The 17,218-nt window shown below is 39.9% G+C and overlaps 1 protein-coding gene across 1 annotated transcript in view; it reads right to left on the bottom strand.

The window, feature by feature from the left end:
- The window catches only part of FBXO33 (F-box protein 33), a 36,007-nt gene extending 19,151 nt beyond the window's left edge, over positions 1–16,856 (bottom strand). The window contains exon 1 of the mRNA XM_012767067.3: positions 15,954–16,856. Coding sequence (XP_012622521.1) covers positions 15,954–16,561 — 608 coding nt within the window. The 5' untranslated portion in view covers positions 16,562–16,856. The remainder of the gene's footprint in view (positions 1–15,953) is intronic.
- Between the last annotated feature and the right edge of the window lie 362 nt (positions 16,857–17,218).

The raw sequence follows: 17,218 nt of genomic DNA, 5'->3' as shown, positions 1-17,218 counted from the left end.
ATAGTGTGATAATATTTTCTATTTCTTCATGATTCGGAGTTGGAAGACTGTATGCTTCTAGGAATTTATTCATTCTTCTAGATTATCCAATTTGTTGGAGTATGAAGGTTATAGGAATCTCTTATGATCTTTTGTATTTGTGGCATCAGTTGTAAGGTCTCTTCTCTCTTTTGAGTCTTTTTTCTTACTCCAAAGGTTTGTCAATTTTATCTTTTCAAAAAGCAACTCCTAGCTTTGTTGATCTTTTTTACTTTCTTCTAATCTCTATTTTATTTATTTCTGCTCTAATCTTTATTATTTCCTTTCTTCTGCTAACTTTGGGCTTAGTTCTTCTTTTTCAAATTCCTTGGTGTATAAAGTTGTTTGAAATCTTTGTTTGTTAATGTAAACATTTACTGCTAAAACTTTTCCTTAGTTTTGCTTTTGCTACATCCTATAAGTTTTAGTATGTTGTGCTTTTGTTTTTTTTTTTTTTTTTTGAGACAGAGTCTCACTTTGTTGTCCAGGCTAGAGTGAGTGCCGTGGCGTCAGCCTAGCTCACAGCAACCTCAAACTCCTGGGCTTGAGTGATCCTTCTGCCTCAGCCTCCCGAGTAGCTGGGACTACAGGCATGCGCCACCATGCCCGGCTAATTTTTTATATATATATCAGTTGGCCAATTAATTTCTTTCTATTTATAGTAGAGACGGGGTCTCGCTCTTGCTCAGGCTGGTTTTGAACTCCTGACCTTGAGCAATCCGCCCGCCTCGGCCTCCCAAGAGCTAGGATTACAGGCGTGAGCCACAGCGCCCGGCCTGTGCTTTTGTTTTTAAGAGATATTATTTGATTTCCCTTTTGATTTCTTATTTGATGCATTGATTGGTCAGAAGTGTGCTAATTTCCACATATTTATGATTTTCCAAGTTTCATCCTTTTATTGATTTCTATAATAGTTTCTTATTACTGTGATCAGAAAAGATGTATATGATTTCATTCTTCTTAAATTTGTTAAGACTTAGCCGGGCGCGGTGGCTCACGCCTGTAATCCTAGCTCTCTGGGAGGCTGAGGCGGGCGGATTGCTCGAGGTCAGGAGTTCGAAACCAGCCTGAGCAAGAGTGAGACCCCGTCTCTACTATAAATAGAAAGAAATTAATTGGCCAACTAATATATATACAAAAAATTAGCCGGGCATGGTGGCGAATGCCTGTAGTCCCAGCTACTTGGGAGGCTGAGGCAGCAGGATTGCTTGAGCCAGGAGTTTGAGGTTGCTGTGAGCTAGGCTGACGCCACGGCACTCACTCTAGCCTGGGCAACAAAGCGAGACTCTGTCTCAAAAAAAAAAAAAAAAAAAAAAAAAAAAAAAAAAAAATTTGTTAAGACTTGGCCAGGCACAGTGGCTCATGCCTGTAATCCTAGCTCTCTGGGAGGCCAAGGCGGGAGGATCACTCAAGGTCAGGAGTTTGAAACAAGCCTGAGCGAGACTCCATCTCTACTAAAAATAGAAAGAAATTAATTGGCCAACTAAAAATATATAGAAAAAATTAGCCGGGCATGGTGGTGCAAACCTATACTCCCAGCTACTCAGGAGGCTGAGGCAGAAGGAATGCTTGAGCCTAGGAGTCTAAGGTTGCTGTGAGCTAGGCTGACACCACAGCACTCTAGCTTGGGAAACAGAGTAAGACTCTGTCTCAAAAAAAAAAATTTGTTAAGACTTGTTTTGTGGCCTAATGTGATCTGTTCTGTAGAATGTTCTCTGTGTGCTTGAGAAAAATGTGTATATAGATGCGGTTGGATGGAATGTTTTGTATATGTCTGTTAAGTATATTTGGTCCATGGTGTGGCTAAAATCCAGTATTTCCTTATTGATTTTCTGACTGATTTATTTTATTGACATCTCTTGCAATTGTACTGCTGTCATTTCTCTTTTATGTTAATACTTGCTTTATATATTTAGGTGCTCTGATACTATTGTTATGTCTTCCTGATGAATTCACCCTTTTAACATTCTATAATGACCTTCTTTGTTTTTGACTTTAAGTCTATTTTCTCAGATGTTAAGTATAACATCCCTATTCTCTCTTTTTTTTTTTTTTTTTGTGAGACAGAGTCTCGCTTTGCTGCCCAGGCTAGAGTGAGTGCCGTGGCGTCAGCCTAGCTCACAGCAACCTCAAACTCCTGGGCTCAAGCAATCCTGCTGCCTCAGCCTCCCAACTAGCTGGGACTACAAGCATGTGCCACCATGCCCGGCTAATTTTTTCTATATATATATTAGTTGGCCAATTAATTTCTTTCTATTTTATGGTAGAGACGGGGTCTCGCTCTTGCTCAGGCTGGTTTCGAACTCCTGACCTCGAGCAATCCGCCCGCCTCGGCCTCCCAGAGTGCTAGGATTACAGGCGTGAGCCACCATGCCCGGCCATGGACTTCATGAATCTGGATGTCTATTTTTCTGCCCAGATTTGGGAAATTTTCAGCCATTATTTCTTAAAACAGCTTTCTGCTCCTTCCTTTCTCTTCTTCTGGGACATCCACGGCTTAAACTGGTTCACTTGATTGACTCACATAGTTCCTTCATTTCTTCACTCCTCTGACTTCATAATTTCAAATGACCAGTTTTTAGATTCCTTGATTCTTCTGCTTGATCAAGTCATCTGCTGAATTCTAGTATATTTTTCAATTCAGTTATTGTATCATTTGGTTCTAGAATGTCTGTTTCTTTTTTATTGTTTCTCTTTGTAAATATTCTCACTTTGTTTATGTATTATTTTTCCTGATGTCATTTACTTGTCTACCAGTGTTTTCTTGTAACTTACTGTGCTTCTTTAAGATGGTTAATTTGAATTATTTGCAGGCAATTCATACATCCCCATTCTTTCAGGTTTATTACTGGAGAATTATTTTATTCCTTTGTGTCATGTTTTCTTGATTTTTCACATTCCTTGTATGGTTGTATTGGTATCTGTGCATTTGAAAACCAGTACTTTCCCCCAATCCCACAGAGTAGATTTGACTGTCGGGGGCGCCCATATCTTTTCCTTTGTTCTTAGCTGTTCCAGGCGTCCAGGTTCTGCCAGTCTTTCAGTACTCAGTATGAAGTGAGATGGAAACCAGCCCTTTGGGGACCACAGTAAAAGGCTGGAGGACAAGGCTAACTTCTTTTCTCTAACTCCCTCCTGGAGGAAAAGCCTCCGTTCTGAGTCTTTTTCCAATCTTACAGAACAGCGCCAGCTGTAGGAGGATACTTACCCCTTTTCTTTCATTCTTAGTTGTCCCAGATGCTTGGACTTTACCAGTCTTTCAGTGCTGGGTATGAGGCGAGACAGAAATTGGGCCCTTGGGGAGGGCACTGAAAGACCAAGAGGCCAGATGGCCAGGTGCATACTCTACTCTTTTCTTCCCCACTCTGGGAGAGGTCACAGGCAATCCTCTTGACTCTGAGCTAAGCTGGTTTTGGGAAATGGTGGATGTGGGCAAAGTGAATTTGGTCTTCTTATCTAAAATGGTACACATTTTCCTAGCTGTGTGCTTGTTGAGGGTGCTAGAACTTCTTAACTGGATTTTGTATAAAGGTATCTTCATCTGAATATTATTATCTTGCTGTTTCTATGGGGAGACAAAGGCTAGATTTCCTACTCTGCCATCCTGATGTCATGATAAAATGTTTGATTATGTGAAAAAATGTACATGATATAATATTAATGGAAAAGATACAAAACCACACGTAGATTATTACTCCAATTTTGCAGAAAGGTGCGTCACATTTTACCAGTGATCATCTCTGGTGAATTTTTTACTTTTTTTTGTATTTTTCAAATTTTCTATTTATAAGCACATACTACACTTGGAAATTCAGAAGAAAATTTAAATTAGTTTTACATAGCTTTTATCTTTATAAGAACTTAATTTAAAATCACTTTAAAAATTAACGAACTGCATCACAGTGAAATTTAAAAACATAATAATAATATAAGGAGACTCTGGAATACTTTTGGTTTTAGTTCCAGCATACAGTATTTTCAAATGTCCTAGCAATGAACAAAAATTCTATTGCAGCAATGAAATGGTAATAAGTGGTAATAATCTTATTACAAGGGAGATAACAACACATACACAACCTTTCCTTATGCATGTAAGTAATGCCAGATACACTTTGCTTTTTATTCCTGAGATGGAGTCTCACACTATGTTGCCCAGGCTGGACTTGAACCCCTGGGCTCAAGTAATCCTCCCACCTCAGCCTCCTGAGTTGCTGGACCCACAGGTTGTGTGCCATTGCGCCTTACTTAGATATACTTTTGAGGCTTTAGAAAGATTTGTGAGATTAACCAATTCAATCCTTTCTTTTTGTAGATAAAGAAACTGAGGCGATCTGTGTTAAGTTTGCAATGCTAGTTAAGGCGGAGCCAGGAAGAGAACCCAGGTTTTGACTACCATTTAGTCATGCTTTTTCTTACCTATTAAACCATGTGCTTGATTACAATGCTTTTATTTAAGGTGATAGGAAAAATTATAGGTGGCATATTTTAGAGCAGTATATGATAGATATTTGGGAATAAAATTTTTAGGTACTTATTTTTCAATGAAAAATGAAAATTTATTAAGTGATATTGAAAACGATTAACATTAAAACTTAGAAAAAAGAAAAATATTGGCAATTCAAGGGAAGCTTTCAAATGTACGATGTTGAAATTAGATTACAGACCATATGGTAAAGTCAAAGAAAATGCATATAGCTTCCAGGTGGCTCATTATTGTCTCAGAAGGTAAAAAAGGGACTGAAAAGAACATCTAGGCAACAACACTAGAATAAAACCTACTGTATCATGGTAATAAACAGATGCCCCATTTTGAGGCCAGGAAACTATACTGGTAATAAGGGAATTGTGCCACATAATTTTTTAAATTAAAGGTAAAATCTGTAACCTGAGTTTTATTTATTTAGTATATTTATTCATTCATTTATTATTGAGCAGCAAGTGAACTAAGAAGTAAACAGGGTTCTCTCCTGTAGAATGTCCACAACACTTGGCTCAAAAGCCATGTAACAGAAAATATTGGGAAAATATTACAGTTGTTTCCAAAGTATTTTCTTTCACTTTAATTCTTCAAATTAATGTAGGTTGATTCCTATGGTAATATTAATAGGATAGAATCTATTTACTAGTGTCTTTGTAAATTCTAAGATGCGTTGTGAAATAGCACAAAATCATAAACAGTCCTTAACAATCTTTCTAAAGCATATAAAAGACCATACTATCACCAAAAGAGAATGAATTTCTTCAACTTAATTTTGTCTTTCTTTAACTGTATTAAAAAAATCATGACTTTAAAGAGGGAAGTTGAAAAAGAAAAAGAAAGTCATCAGTTACAGATATAGAGCACAATATCACATCATTAAGCACTCACAACTTAGAAATTCAGCAAAAAGACTGCTCTCCTATTCTTTGCTTATTTAATTACTAACATATGCTGAGTGTGGTGGCTCATACCTACAATCCTAGCACTTTGGGAGGCCAAGGAAGGAGGATCGCTTGAGCTCAGGAGTTCGAGACCAGCCTGAGCACCATAGTGAGACTCTGTCTCCACAAACACACACACACATAAATTAAAAAATAATTACTAAAATATATACATTGTATCCAGTGATATAAAAAGTTATGTTGGTTAAGTTCCAAATATCCATGTGCTTATTAGATTCTTGCAGTGGAAATAAAGGTTATAAAAATAATAATTTTTAATAAAAATCAGGTAATACCAAGGAATTATTGTTAATGGCAAATAGCACTGTGGTCATATATAAAAATGTCCATAATTTTCAGAGCTTCATACTTTAGTATATAGGGTAAAATGACATTGTTATCTGGGATTTGCTTCTGGTGATAGGTACACTGAAAGCCCTGACTCTTGCATGATACAATTCATCCAGGTAACAAAAAACATTTGTATCTTGTAAAGTTTTTGAAATATAAAAAAAAAAAGAAAAAGGAAGAAAAAAAAAAGAAAAAAAAGTGTGGCAAAATCTTTAAATTAGTGAATCTGGGTGATGGATACAATGGGGGTTCATGTGTCTATTTTTTATATGTGTTCAAAAATTTCACAAGGAAAATTAGAAAACAAGGCAATCATTTCTCTAATTGTGTAACTCTGGAAAATTCACTTAACTACTCTATGTTTCAGTTTCACCATCAGTAATACTGGAATAATAAAGATGTCTACCTCAGAGAGTTGTTGAATACTATTGTTTCTCTGGAAAAGCTAGTTTAGGAATTTAGGGGATATCAAGAATGAATCTACTCAGCCCTCTGCAGCACTGGCAACATAAAGGGGCCTTACCCAGCCCCATGACCCTGGTGGTGACTTGTGTGGTGGATGTGTGGACTCTTAACAGGACTTTGGGATGAAGGATATGTGGCCTACAAAGGTAGAGCTAAGATTAAAGACTCTTGCCTCAGGTGACTACCTGTGTTCTTTACTTTGAACCAAAATTGTGCTTTTGCAACACAGTGAGACTTGTCTCTACAAAAAAACAAAAAATTTAGCCAGGAGTGGTGGTATGTGCTTGTAGTTTCAGTTATGTGGGAGGCTGAGGTGGGAGGACTGCTTGAGCCCCGTGAGTTTAAGGCTACAGTGAGCTACAATCCAGCCATTGCACTCTAGCCTGGCTGACCCTGTTTCTATTAAAAACAAAACAAAACAAAACAAAACAAAAAACTGTGACTTTGAGGTTTCTAAAAAGGGGATTCTTTTTTGAAGTTAATAGCAACACCTGAATAATAAACCAGGTTAAAAGCCCAACTCTGGCTCCTATTTCCTCCCTTTTCTTTGTTCACTTAAGAAGAGTACACATGATGAGTGTCTGGGTAAAAAAACATTTTTACCTGGACCTAGCGTTTTAGGTTTGTGGTCTGCGACCCAGGGAGTGCATACTGGTACTGTTACGTGGTCTGTTAGGAACTAGGCCAGACAGCAGGAGGTGAGCGGTGGGACAGCAAGTGAAGCTTCATGTATATTTACATCTGCTCCCCATTGCTCACATCACCACCTGAACTCTGCCTCCTGTCAGATCAGCGGTGGCATTAAATTCTCATTCGAGTATGAACCCTACCATAAACTGTGCATGAGAGGGATCTAGGTTGCATGCTCCTTAGGAGAATCTGTGGAGCTGAGGCAGTTGATGCTAGTGCTGGGGAGCAACTGCAAATACAGATTATCATTAACAGAGAGGTTTGACTACACAGGGACCATACTAAATCAATTGCTTACAGGCTCATATCAAAATGCTATCAGTGGCCGGGTGCGGTGGCTCACGCCTGTAATCCTAACACTCTGGGAGGCTGAGGCGGGCGGATTGCTTGAGGTCAGGAGTTCGAAACCAGCCTGAGCAAGAGCGAGACCCCGTCTCTACTATAAATAGAAAGAAATTATTTGGCTAACTAATATATATAGAAAAAATTAGCCAGACATGGTGGCGCATGCCTGTAGTCCCAGCTACTTGGGAGGCTGAGGCAGAAGGATTGCTTGAGCCCAGGAGTTTGAGGTTTCTGTGAACTAGGCTGACACCACAGCACTCACTCTAGCCTGGGCAACAAAGCGAGACTCTGTCTCAAAAAAAAAAGAAAAAAAAGAAAAAAAAAATGCTATCAGTGAGTGGCAAGTGACAATATAATAATAATAAAGTGCACAATAAACATAATGCACCCGAATCCTTCTGAAACCATCCCCCGTCATCCCCTCGTCTGTAGAAAAATTGTCTTCCATGAAACTAGTCTCTGGTGCCAAAAAAGTTGGGCACCGCTGTTTCAGGTGATGAGACCAGTGATTTGGGTATAAGGGGAGGGAAAATATTTCAGACAGAGTACCACTTGTTTCTTCCTTTCTACCTAGTCCTACCATTTTGAATCCATAGCTCATATGATGGTTAGACCTAGGCAAATTTCGTGGAGTGATAAGTTTACATGAAGCAGAAAAGTGAGGGAGAAAAAAAGAGGAAAAAGAAAATTTTAAATGACTACAGTAAAGAAGGCCAAGAAATTTCCATGATGATTCAACAGACTGACCCAAATTTATGTAAATTCTATACAAACAGGGCGCTGCTGTACAAGTGCTTGGTGATAAAGGAGTTAAATGCCAAAGATAAGTCATGTTTTTAGAAAATAAGCTATGTCCAAACCCTAAGTATTTTTTTTTAAGAGAGTACAAGTCATTAACACACACACATTCAAAATGAATAAGAACCAAAAAGGAAAAATATTTTTAGACATATTTAGGGAACAGCAATTAAAAGGGCATTGTAATGTTTGCAGAATTATATCTGATTTTTTTAATACTTATATTCCACTTCTAGAAAACTTCCAGATAAAAATAAATTCTGAATCAGACTAACTTTCACTGTTCCTGCTCTGGTCCAAGCCACCATCATCTTTTGCCTGGATTAGTGCAACAGTCTTATCTTAACCCTGCTCACTGTTTCTACCCTTGCTCTGCTACAAGCCATTCCCTACACAGCTGACTGATCCTTTTGAAATATCAGATCATGTCATTCCCTGGCTCAAAACCCTTTGATGGTACCTCATCTCAGAGTAAAAGTCAAAGTCCTTATAAGAGCCTAATAAGGGTATACCTATGTCCACATCACCTTCCCCCTTATCTGGTTGGCCTCTTCTACATCTCACTGTTTTCCGTGATTTCTCTTAAACATGCCAGTCATACTTCCAGTGCAGCCACTCTACCTACTGCTACTTTTGTCTGGAATCACTTCTCCCAGAGAGACACATGGCTTGCTCTCTCCCTTCCTTCAAATACCACTTCAGCAGCTGAGACTTTCCTAAACAGGAACACTCCTTCCTACTTTCACTATTCCCTTCACTGCTTTATTTTTTTCTTCATAGTATATATTACCAACTGAGATACTATATATTTTACTTTTTTGTTTTTGTCTTCTTTTTCCACTAGAATAAACTCTGTGATGGCAGGACTTTTTGATTACTGCTATATCCCCAGTTGTTAGAATAGGGCGGAGCATTCAATAAATTTTTGTTGAATAGCATATTTACCTTAGTTCATGACAAAAACTTGCTATACCTTACCCATCATGAAATTAGGTTGCAGATCACTTTTTAGTTGCATTATGTACTAGGAATCCCTCTAAAATAACATATTTTCCCAGAAAACAGAAATTACTTTCTCAAAACCTGTGATTTATACTTAGTTTTTCAACCATAGTTATAGAAAAGCATACAACTTAAGTATGTATATTAATTCCACTGAAAATAGATCTTATTTTCTTTTTAGCATAAAAATTTCCTCATGAATTAAACAACCATCACAATTCTGGATAATCTAATAAAAATCTACAAATGGGTAATTCTTCAAAAATATATTAACCAGCTATGAGCCTAAGAAAATATTCCTTAAGGTCTAACTGCAGAGGGCTGAAAACCCTTAATCTTTTTCTTGGATTCCTGTTGGACTGGTTAGCACAAGTACAATCCAACACTTCTGAGATCTCGGGCATGATGACCTTGTTCTCTCATCTGTGGTTCAGAATTGGGGAAGTTCATCTATGGTAGTAACTTTGATATGTCTCTTTTCATTCCAGAGTATCCAAAATTATTTTTTTGATAAGTAGGATCAGTGGAAAAATGCAAAATGCAGCCACCTTAAATTAAAGCTAATACAGCTAAGTCTAATTAGCTACGGAAACAGGAAATACAAAAGAACTTGGTTCTTTAAAAAGATGCTCTTAAAAACATTAAAACCTTTCCCAATGCCATAAAGGAGATCATAAAATACAACTTTTTTCCTTTTCTAAATTGATAAAAGCTAAAATAATCCAAATGATTGCATGACATTCTTTTGGGCCAGTTCTGTTCTTAGTCCATGTTCAATATTGAATGTTTTTTTTTTTTTTTTTTTTTTTTTTTTTTTTTTTTTTTTGAGACAGAGTCTCGCTTTGTTGTCCAGGCTAGAGTGAGTGCCGTGGCTTCAGCCTAGCTCACAGCAACCTCAAACTCCTGGGCTTGAGTGATCCTTCTGCCTCAGCCTCCCGAGTAGCTGGGACTACAGGCATGCGCCACCATGCCCGGCTAATTTTTTTTTTATATATATATCAGTTGGCCAATTAATTTCTTTCTATTTATAGTAGAGACGGGGTCTCGCTCTTGCTCAGGCTGGTTTTGAACTCCTGACCTTGAGCAATCCGCCCGCCTCGGCCTCCCAAGAGCTAGGATTACAGGCGTGAGCCACAGCGCCCGGCCAATATTGAATGTTTTTATATCCACATAACACTCTTTAATAAAATTATTTCCCCTTCTCATGAATGCTAATGGACAGCCACAGCCCAATTAAACAAACAAAAACAAATACTTTGGAGATGTGTTGTCCAATAGAACTTTCTGCTATGGATGGAAATGTTCTACTTTATGATACATAGCATAGTAGCCACGACCCACATATAACTATCAAGCACTTGAAACGTGGCTAGTGGGACTAATGGCATCTTTAATTTTATTTAATTATTTTAAAATTTAAATAGATGTGGCTAGTGGCTGCCATACTGGGCAGCACAACATTAGAACCAGAAAAAAGTCACTGGCCTACAATAGTATTCCTTATTAGCTTTATTAGGATCTGTTAACTACAAGTTATTTCCCAGAATTCACAAGTTTCATCTAACAATTATCATTCCCAAATACCAAAAGTTACACACAAAAGGCATATTTAAATAAAATGAACATTTAAAATTGCATTTAATTTTTTTTTTTTTTTTTAATGACAGGGTCTTGGTCTGTTACTCAGGCTAGAGTGCCTGATCATAGCTCATCATAACCTTGAACTCCTGGGCTCAAGTGATCTTCCTACCTCAGTGTCCTGAGTAGCTAGGACTACAGGCACATGCCACCATACCTGGCTCATTTTTGTTTGATTTTTTGTAGAGACAGAGTCTTGCTATGTTGCCCAGGTTGATCCTGAACTCCTGGTTTCAAGCGATCCTCCTGCCTTGGCCTCCCAAAGTGTAAGGATTACAGGCATAGGCTACAGTGTGTGGCCTTTATCATGCTATTAATAGATAATCTCTTGTAAGGACAAGAAAACTGGGGGAGACGTACAGAGAAATGATGAAAAATATTTGCTTTTCCCTTTTCTTTCCCTATCCGCATCCAATTGGAAAGTACTCTTGGCTCTACTTCCAAAATATATTCCAAATCCATCCACTTTTTTTTAAGTCTCCACTATAATGCAAGCTACTATCACCTTTTGCCTACATTATTGCAACAGCTTTCCAACTGGTCTTTCTGCGTCTTTTGGTTCCTTTTATACTTCACTCATTAAACAACTTCAGAGTGACTCTATTGAAAAATGTAAATTAGATCACATTACTCTTGTCCTTAAACATTTTTCAATGACGCCTTTTATTCTTAGAATACAGTCTCAATTTCATTCCACAATTCTACATAACCCCATTCCTCCCTCCCTCTACCTCTCAGAGCTCATCATGACGCCACTCTCACCCTTACGCCTGTCATGGCCCTGTCACATTTTCTTTCCTATTGCTCCAACACACCATAAATTAGTCTGGCTTAAGTCCCTGGTGCTTACTGTTTCTTGTGCTTGAAATGATACTCAGATCTTCAAATGGACAACTCTTGTCATTCATGTTGCAGGTCAACTGTCCTTCTCAAAAGAGTTTTTCCTGACATTCTATGTAACGTTGCCACCTAGTCTCTATTTACAAAGCCCTCTTTTATTTTCAGATTTTCTTTTATTATCACAACCTGAAAAAATCTTTCTTTTTTTTGGTTTACTTGTTTCTGCCTGTCTTCCACCTCTACAATGCTGACTCCATGAGAACAGGGAGTGTGTCTTCACTGTTTGGCACATAGTAGGTTTTCAATATTTGGAGGAAAAAAACAGATTTTCTGTAACTATCATTTTAGGTCCTAAATTGGTTAAGTCTGGTGAACTAAGGCTGCCTCAGAACACACACATGAAAATGGAAATAATTTAATCACTCAAAAGCTGTTCAACAGCTTCATTTAACACAGTAAGAAAAAATTTTTTACTTTTACATTTGTTTTTGAGTTTTACATCCTATCCTCCATCTATCAGTTCTCAATAGTGTTAAGAATGTACCAATGGACTAAAGAGTCCTAAAGCCCACTGGTAGCAGCCCTCCTAGGAAGTTAGTTTCTTTAGCCTCTCTTCTTAATGACCTTGAGGCTATCCCTGGGGAACCTCTTTAATCTGTCAGTTTGAAGGTAAGGAATCTGCTGAGAATACATAGTCTTACTTCTCTTCTCTATAGGCAACTACCTCTTGGGCAATGTAGAATGTAGTCAAAGTTCCAATATATTTAAAGATATTTACACTGTAAATGGGCTTCTTTATTTAAATAATAATAAAGTAAGCTCTCAAATGTGAAATGCTGTTACATGTATTTATTACACTATGACAGGAAAAAATAGTTCAAGAAAAATGAGGCTGGGGTTGTTGGAGTTAATACCTTCAAGGTATTTCCTACTACCTCAGTAATCTGAAATGTCCAAAGAATTTCAATCTATTTTAAGACGTGTTTTTCAACTGTCTTATTAGTTATTACATCTTGGTAAGAAACAATATAAAGATGAGACTCTCCTTCACTGTGCATGCCAAATCAAGATCAAATCTAAGAATTATTAATTAAATCCTATACTGAGAGGGTATATAAGCAGAGATAATCATGTGATGGTCAATCAATCTATATACATGTATGTAGTTAGAGCTGTAACTCAGAATTTTAACAAGAAGGTCAACCTTATACAAAATCTCTCTAGCCTTTTACAGTATTTATTCTTTAGAAAAAAGTACTGTCCGCGACATAGTATTTCACCCAGGAAAAGCTGATATAAAATAAAGTCCAGAAAAGTATAAACCAGATGATGACAATGTGCTTATGGCCACTGTTTAAGAAGTATTTTTAGTAACTGAGTCTATTACTCTTAATCATAAATCTTATTGACCATAAACTCTAATTTTTCTGAAGGAGTCTGAAATATAACATTTTAATAGGCAGTACTTGACCAAATTAAATGTGAAAAATGCATTTCTAGATTTGTTGTTTTGCACTTATAGGTACAATTTCTTGTAGAACAACTGTAGGAAAAATTCACCCTATTTAACCTATAATATGGTTGGAATGAGTACTTCCTGCTTTTCTGTTTTCACTATTCGTCAAGAAGGGAGGTAACTGGGTCCTCTGTAGAGAAAGGATTTCTGAAATCTGAAGGATTGTGTTTTACCCTCTAAGAGGCATTTCTGTACCTTCTTGATCCTCATTAGTTGTTCCTAACACCTAATATATCAATATGGCAGCTATAATCATTCTGAGAATACATGTGCATATGTAACTCAGGAATTAAGCAAAACAAAACGCCAATTATCCTCTCTGAAGATCAGCACCTTTGAAAAGTTCCCACATTTCAAGGTTATACTTTTAGTTCTTTTCCTCAGGGACATGAAAATAACTGGAACAAAACAAAACAACAGTCTGAATTGTATAAAGGAGTTCAGCACAAAGCCTGGAAGCAGAATGTTTATGATCTGATGTGATTCATACCTCTCTTTTATACTTATACAATGACAGAAATCATAAAGCAAAACCACTTTTATAAATTTAACTTGGAAATGTAAATAACAATGTCAAATGCTCATTTTTTCCACTAGTTACTAAATTTTATGATTTGAAAAACAACCTAAAAGATACTAAATGAAGTTGTTATACACTATGTTTTACGTCTTCATTGAACCTGAAATCTGTAGTTGAAGTGATTATGGGAAGAATAGGCTTTACCAGAATTACTGAATAAACTTGGTTTAAAACACTTTCAAATTTGTTCAACTATAAAGGAAACTAATCCTGTTTCTATTAACATTTAATTAATACTTCCAATATTATCAGAGCATCTCAAGGCATTTTCAGAAATAAAGGTGAGATAAATTTATTTCCAAACATATATTTTAAAAAACCCTTTGAAATACCATTAGTACAAATAACACATGAAATTACACTATACTTGAACTTCAGACATACACAATGAATATGACACCAAAGCAGCACAACATGCAGCACCATACCTACAGCTAATGACAAGCAAACCTTAATATCAGGAACAAAAGTCTAATGTATCTGTATAGAATTGATAGCTGACCCAAAAGGGCAGACATAGGTGGCCTTATAGACAGGCAGACTGGGATGCTAATAAAAGTCATAGGAGTGAGGAAGAGAATGAGAGAATTAAACTACAAAGGGAAGATGTGACATATCTCTATTTTGCCTACGTAATGTCATCTATCCATCCATTGCTCCCTCTCTCCTTCCCCCTTCATTCTCTCCCTCCAACAAACCAACCAACTAGTTATTAAAATACCTAAAAGGAACTAGGCACTGCTCAAGGCTTACTCTTCCTTGAATCAAATGCCCACATTTTTGCACATAAGCACCATTTGATATCAGAACAGAAAAACCTAATTGGTACTCATTCGCTGAATTCACCCTCAATCTTGGTTTCATTAGTAAGTGCTCACTGACTCTGAATCTTTTTGCACCTTCCATGTCAGTTGGTCCTCTAGCATACATTCAACTCTTCTCAGTCTCCAACCTGGTCAAAAGCAATGTTTAGCCTCAACAGCTTCTATTGACAGATAAAATCAAAGTAAGGAAATGGAATGTCTTAATGTGAAAAGCTGCGGGAATAACCCAGGCCATTTGGAATAATGGAGTCATGCTCCAGATACAACTCGGAGGTATATGCTTATCTCTTGATCTTTTGATTCAGTCACAGATTAAGCATATATATCCTAGCGTTAAACCAGGGACTGTTCTCAATCTTGTTCAACATGATGCTGGCAGTTTATTTATTGCAAAAGGAAGGAAGCTGCTCTTGGAGAAAAAGAATGTTGTATGACAATGTGCAAATCACTTGACCCTATTAAGCATTAGCTTCCTTTCTATAAAACAAGGATAATAATAATCATCATCCGGCCTCACAGGGTCACTGACAGGCTCAAAGATAATGAATGTGAATACTACTTGTATAAACTGCTAAACTATTATTACTATGTAAGTTGCTTCTTTTTTGAAGTTTTGAACCGACTTCCAACTCAAGAGTTTTGTTAGACTATCCAGATACAGAACATCTAAATCGACAGGGTTTTGGAGAGGGCACTAGAGAAATAAAGGAAAATGATGGCAAGGATACTGGGTCAGAACACAAGAAATTAGTTGAAGTCCTGACGTAAAACCAGAACACTTACATGCTTACCTTTTGCAGACAATGGTCGACTCCCTTGCTAACCTTCCCCTCCACAGCTGTACTGTGTTACTTTCAGGTGAATCAGTGGGGGCAAATTGAGTCTGGAGGTGCAGGGGAAGGGACTGTCAACCCTGAAGATCGTCTTCTTCCTGAGTCCCTTTAACAAACACTCCTACTTTTTGGGCCTGGCCTAGTTAATCAAAACAATTCCTAAGAAAATGGCTGTTAAAGATTTTTTTAGGAAGAGTCTTGTAACTATGAGACACCATAAATCACCTATTTCTAACAGACAAACCTGGGTTATATTTGTTCTGTTTTGCTTCTCCCAAGACTCGCCCATGTACCTCACCTTCCAAGCCTCAACACTCATCTATAAAATGAATAATGACGGCAGCTGTCAGCCGCATCCCACGGCCACCAAAAGGATGAATGAGACAGTGCCTGTGAGGCGCCAGGAGAGGTGTCTGATAAACACAGTTTATCACTGTTCATAAAGTATTATGATGAGCCCTGTTATGCCCTCCCGCCCAAGGAAATCGACCAGTTAAGAAGTGACACCCCCAGTCGCTGAAGAAGGTAACGCTGAAGCTGGTTGGGCGCGTCCGCACAGATTCTATTTCGGGGTTTGGGTAAGGAGGCGACACTGCGTCGCGGGGCGGGGGCGGAGCCCACGGCGAGCCTACCTGTTGTTCCGGATGCTGACCAGCACGCACAGCACCAGCTCCAAGTAGGTGCGCAGCACTTCCAGCCAACGGGTTGAGAGCTGCAGGGCCTCAACTTCTTCCCCGCCAGTCCCGCTGTCCGCGCCACCTCCGTCGCCCGGGCCGCCGCCGCCGCTGAGGTAGTTCTCGGCGGCAAACTCAACGCGCAGCTCTCGCACGAACCAGCCGCACTTGCGCATGAGGAATTCGAGCCGAGGCTGCTCAGCGGGCGAGACGCGGAGGCAGATGCGAAGTTGGGGCCAGAGAGCCGGATAGAAGAGGCACTCGCGCCAGTGCGAGCAGGAGGCCGAGGCCCGCAGCCGGTCCGGCGCGGGCAAGAAGGAGAAGATGTGCACGATCAGTTCGCTGGGCAGCGACGCGGCGCCCGCCGCCTGCCCGCACAGAGCCATTCGGCTCCGCCGCCGGCTGCCGGCTCCCGGCCGCCCCCGCAGTCCCCGGAGCAGCCCCCGCAGCCGTCGCAGCTGCCGCAGTCGCAGCCGCTGCCGCCGCCACCGCGCCACCCGGGCGGCCCCGGCTCGGGTTCGAGCTCCCCGCGGTCGGGGCTGCGGCACTGACAAGAACAACAACATCAATGACAAGGAAGAAGGGGGGGGAACCGTCGTGGGTCTCGGCGGAACCAAGTGGCGCACAAGTTGTGGAGAGGGGGAAAGGCCTCTGCCGGGGTGGCCTGCAGAGAGCCACCTCTGTCCTCTTAAAGTCTACTCACGTGCGCCGAGGCCTGCACACTCAGTGACTTCAAAACCCTCGCTTGTATTGTTCAGGTGCCCGGAAGCGGCAGGGCATGTTGTAAGGAAACGGTAGCCTCCCCGCGCGTGTTGGCGTAGACAGAGAAGTGGTAGGAGCTGAGTTTGACGTCGCGGGTGGTGGGAGGAGCCCGGCGCAGACCGGCGCGACTTCCGGAAGAGGGGAGCGCCTGGTAGCCGGTAGAGAAGGGAGACGCGGCACGTGATCCCTGACGCACGCGTGCCGGGAGGGGGCGCGGGGCGGGCGCGAGGGGCGGGGCGGGCGCGAGGGGCGGGGCCGGACGGGGAGTGGAGCCGGCGTTCGACGCCCCCTGAGGCTTTCGGCCGCGAAGGCTACCGCGCCGGGGAGGTCGGTGAATCGGGTAAGTTGGGCGCCCAGTCGGTATAACTCTGGCTTAGCGCGAGACGTTGTGACGCTTCTTTGAAAAACGTTTCTCGGTTGCTGGGCTGAGCCAAAGTGCAGTATGCAGAATCTTCCTCAGC

The sequence above is a fragment of the Microcebus murinus genome, chromosome 6 (assembly GCF_040939455.1).
Source record: "Microcebus murinus isolate Inina chromosome 6, M.murinus_Inina_mat1.0, whole genome shotgun sequence".
NCBI classification, from domain to species: domain Eukaryota; kingdom Metazoa; phylum Chordata; class Mammalia; order Primates; family Cheirogaleidae; genus Microcebus; species Microcebus murinus.
The sequence above is the reverse complement of the archived record's forward strand: the minus strand, read 5'-3'. Positions and strand labels throughout refer to the sequence as shown.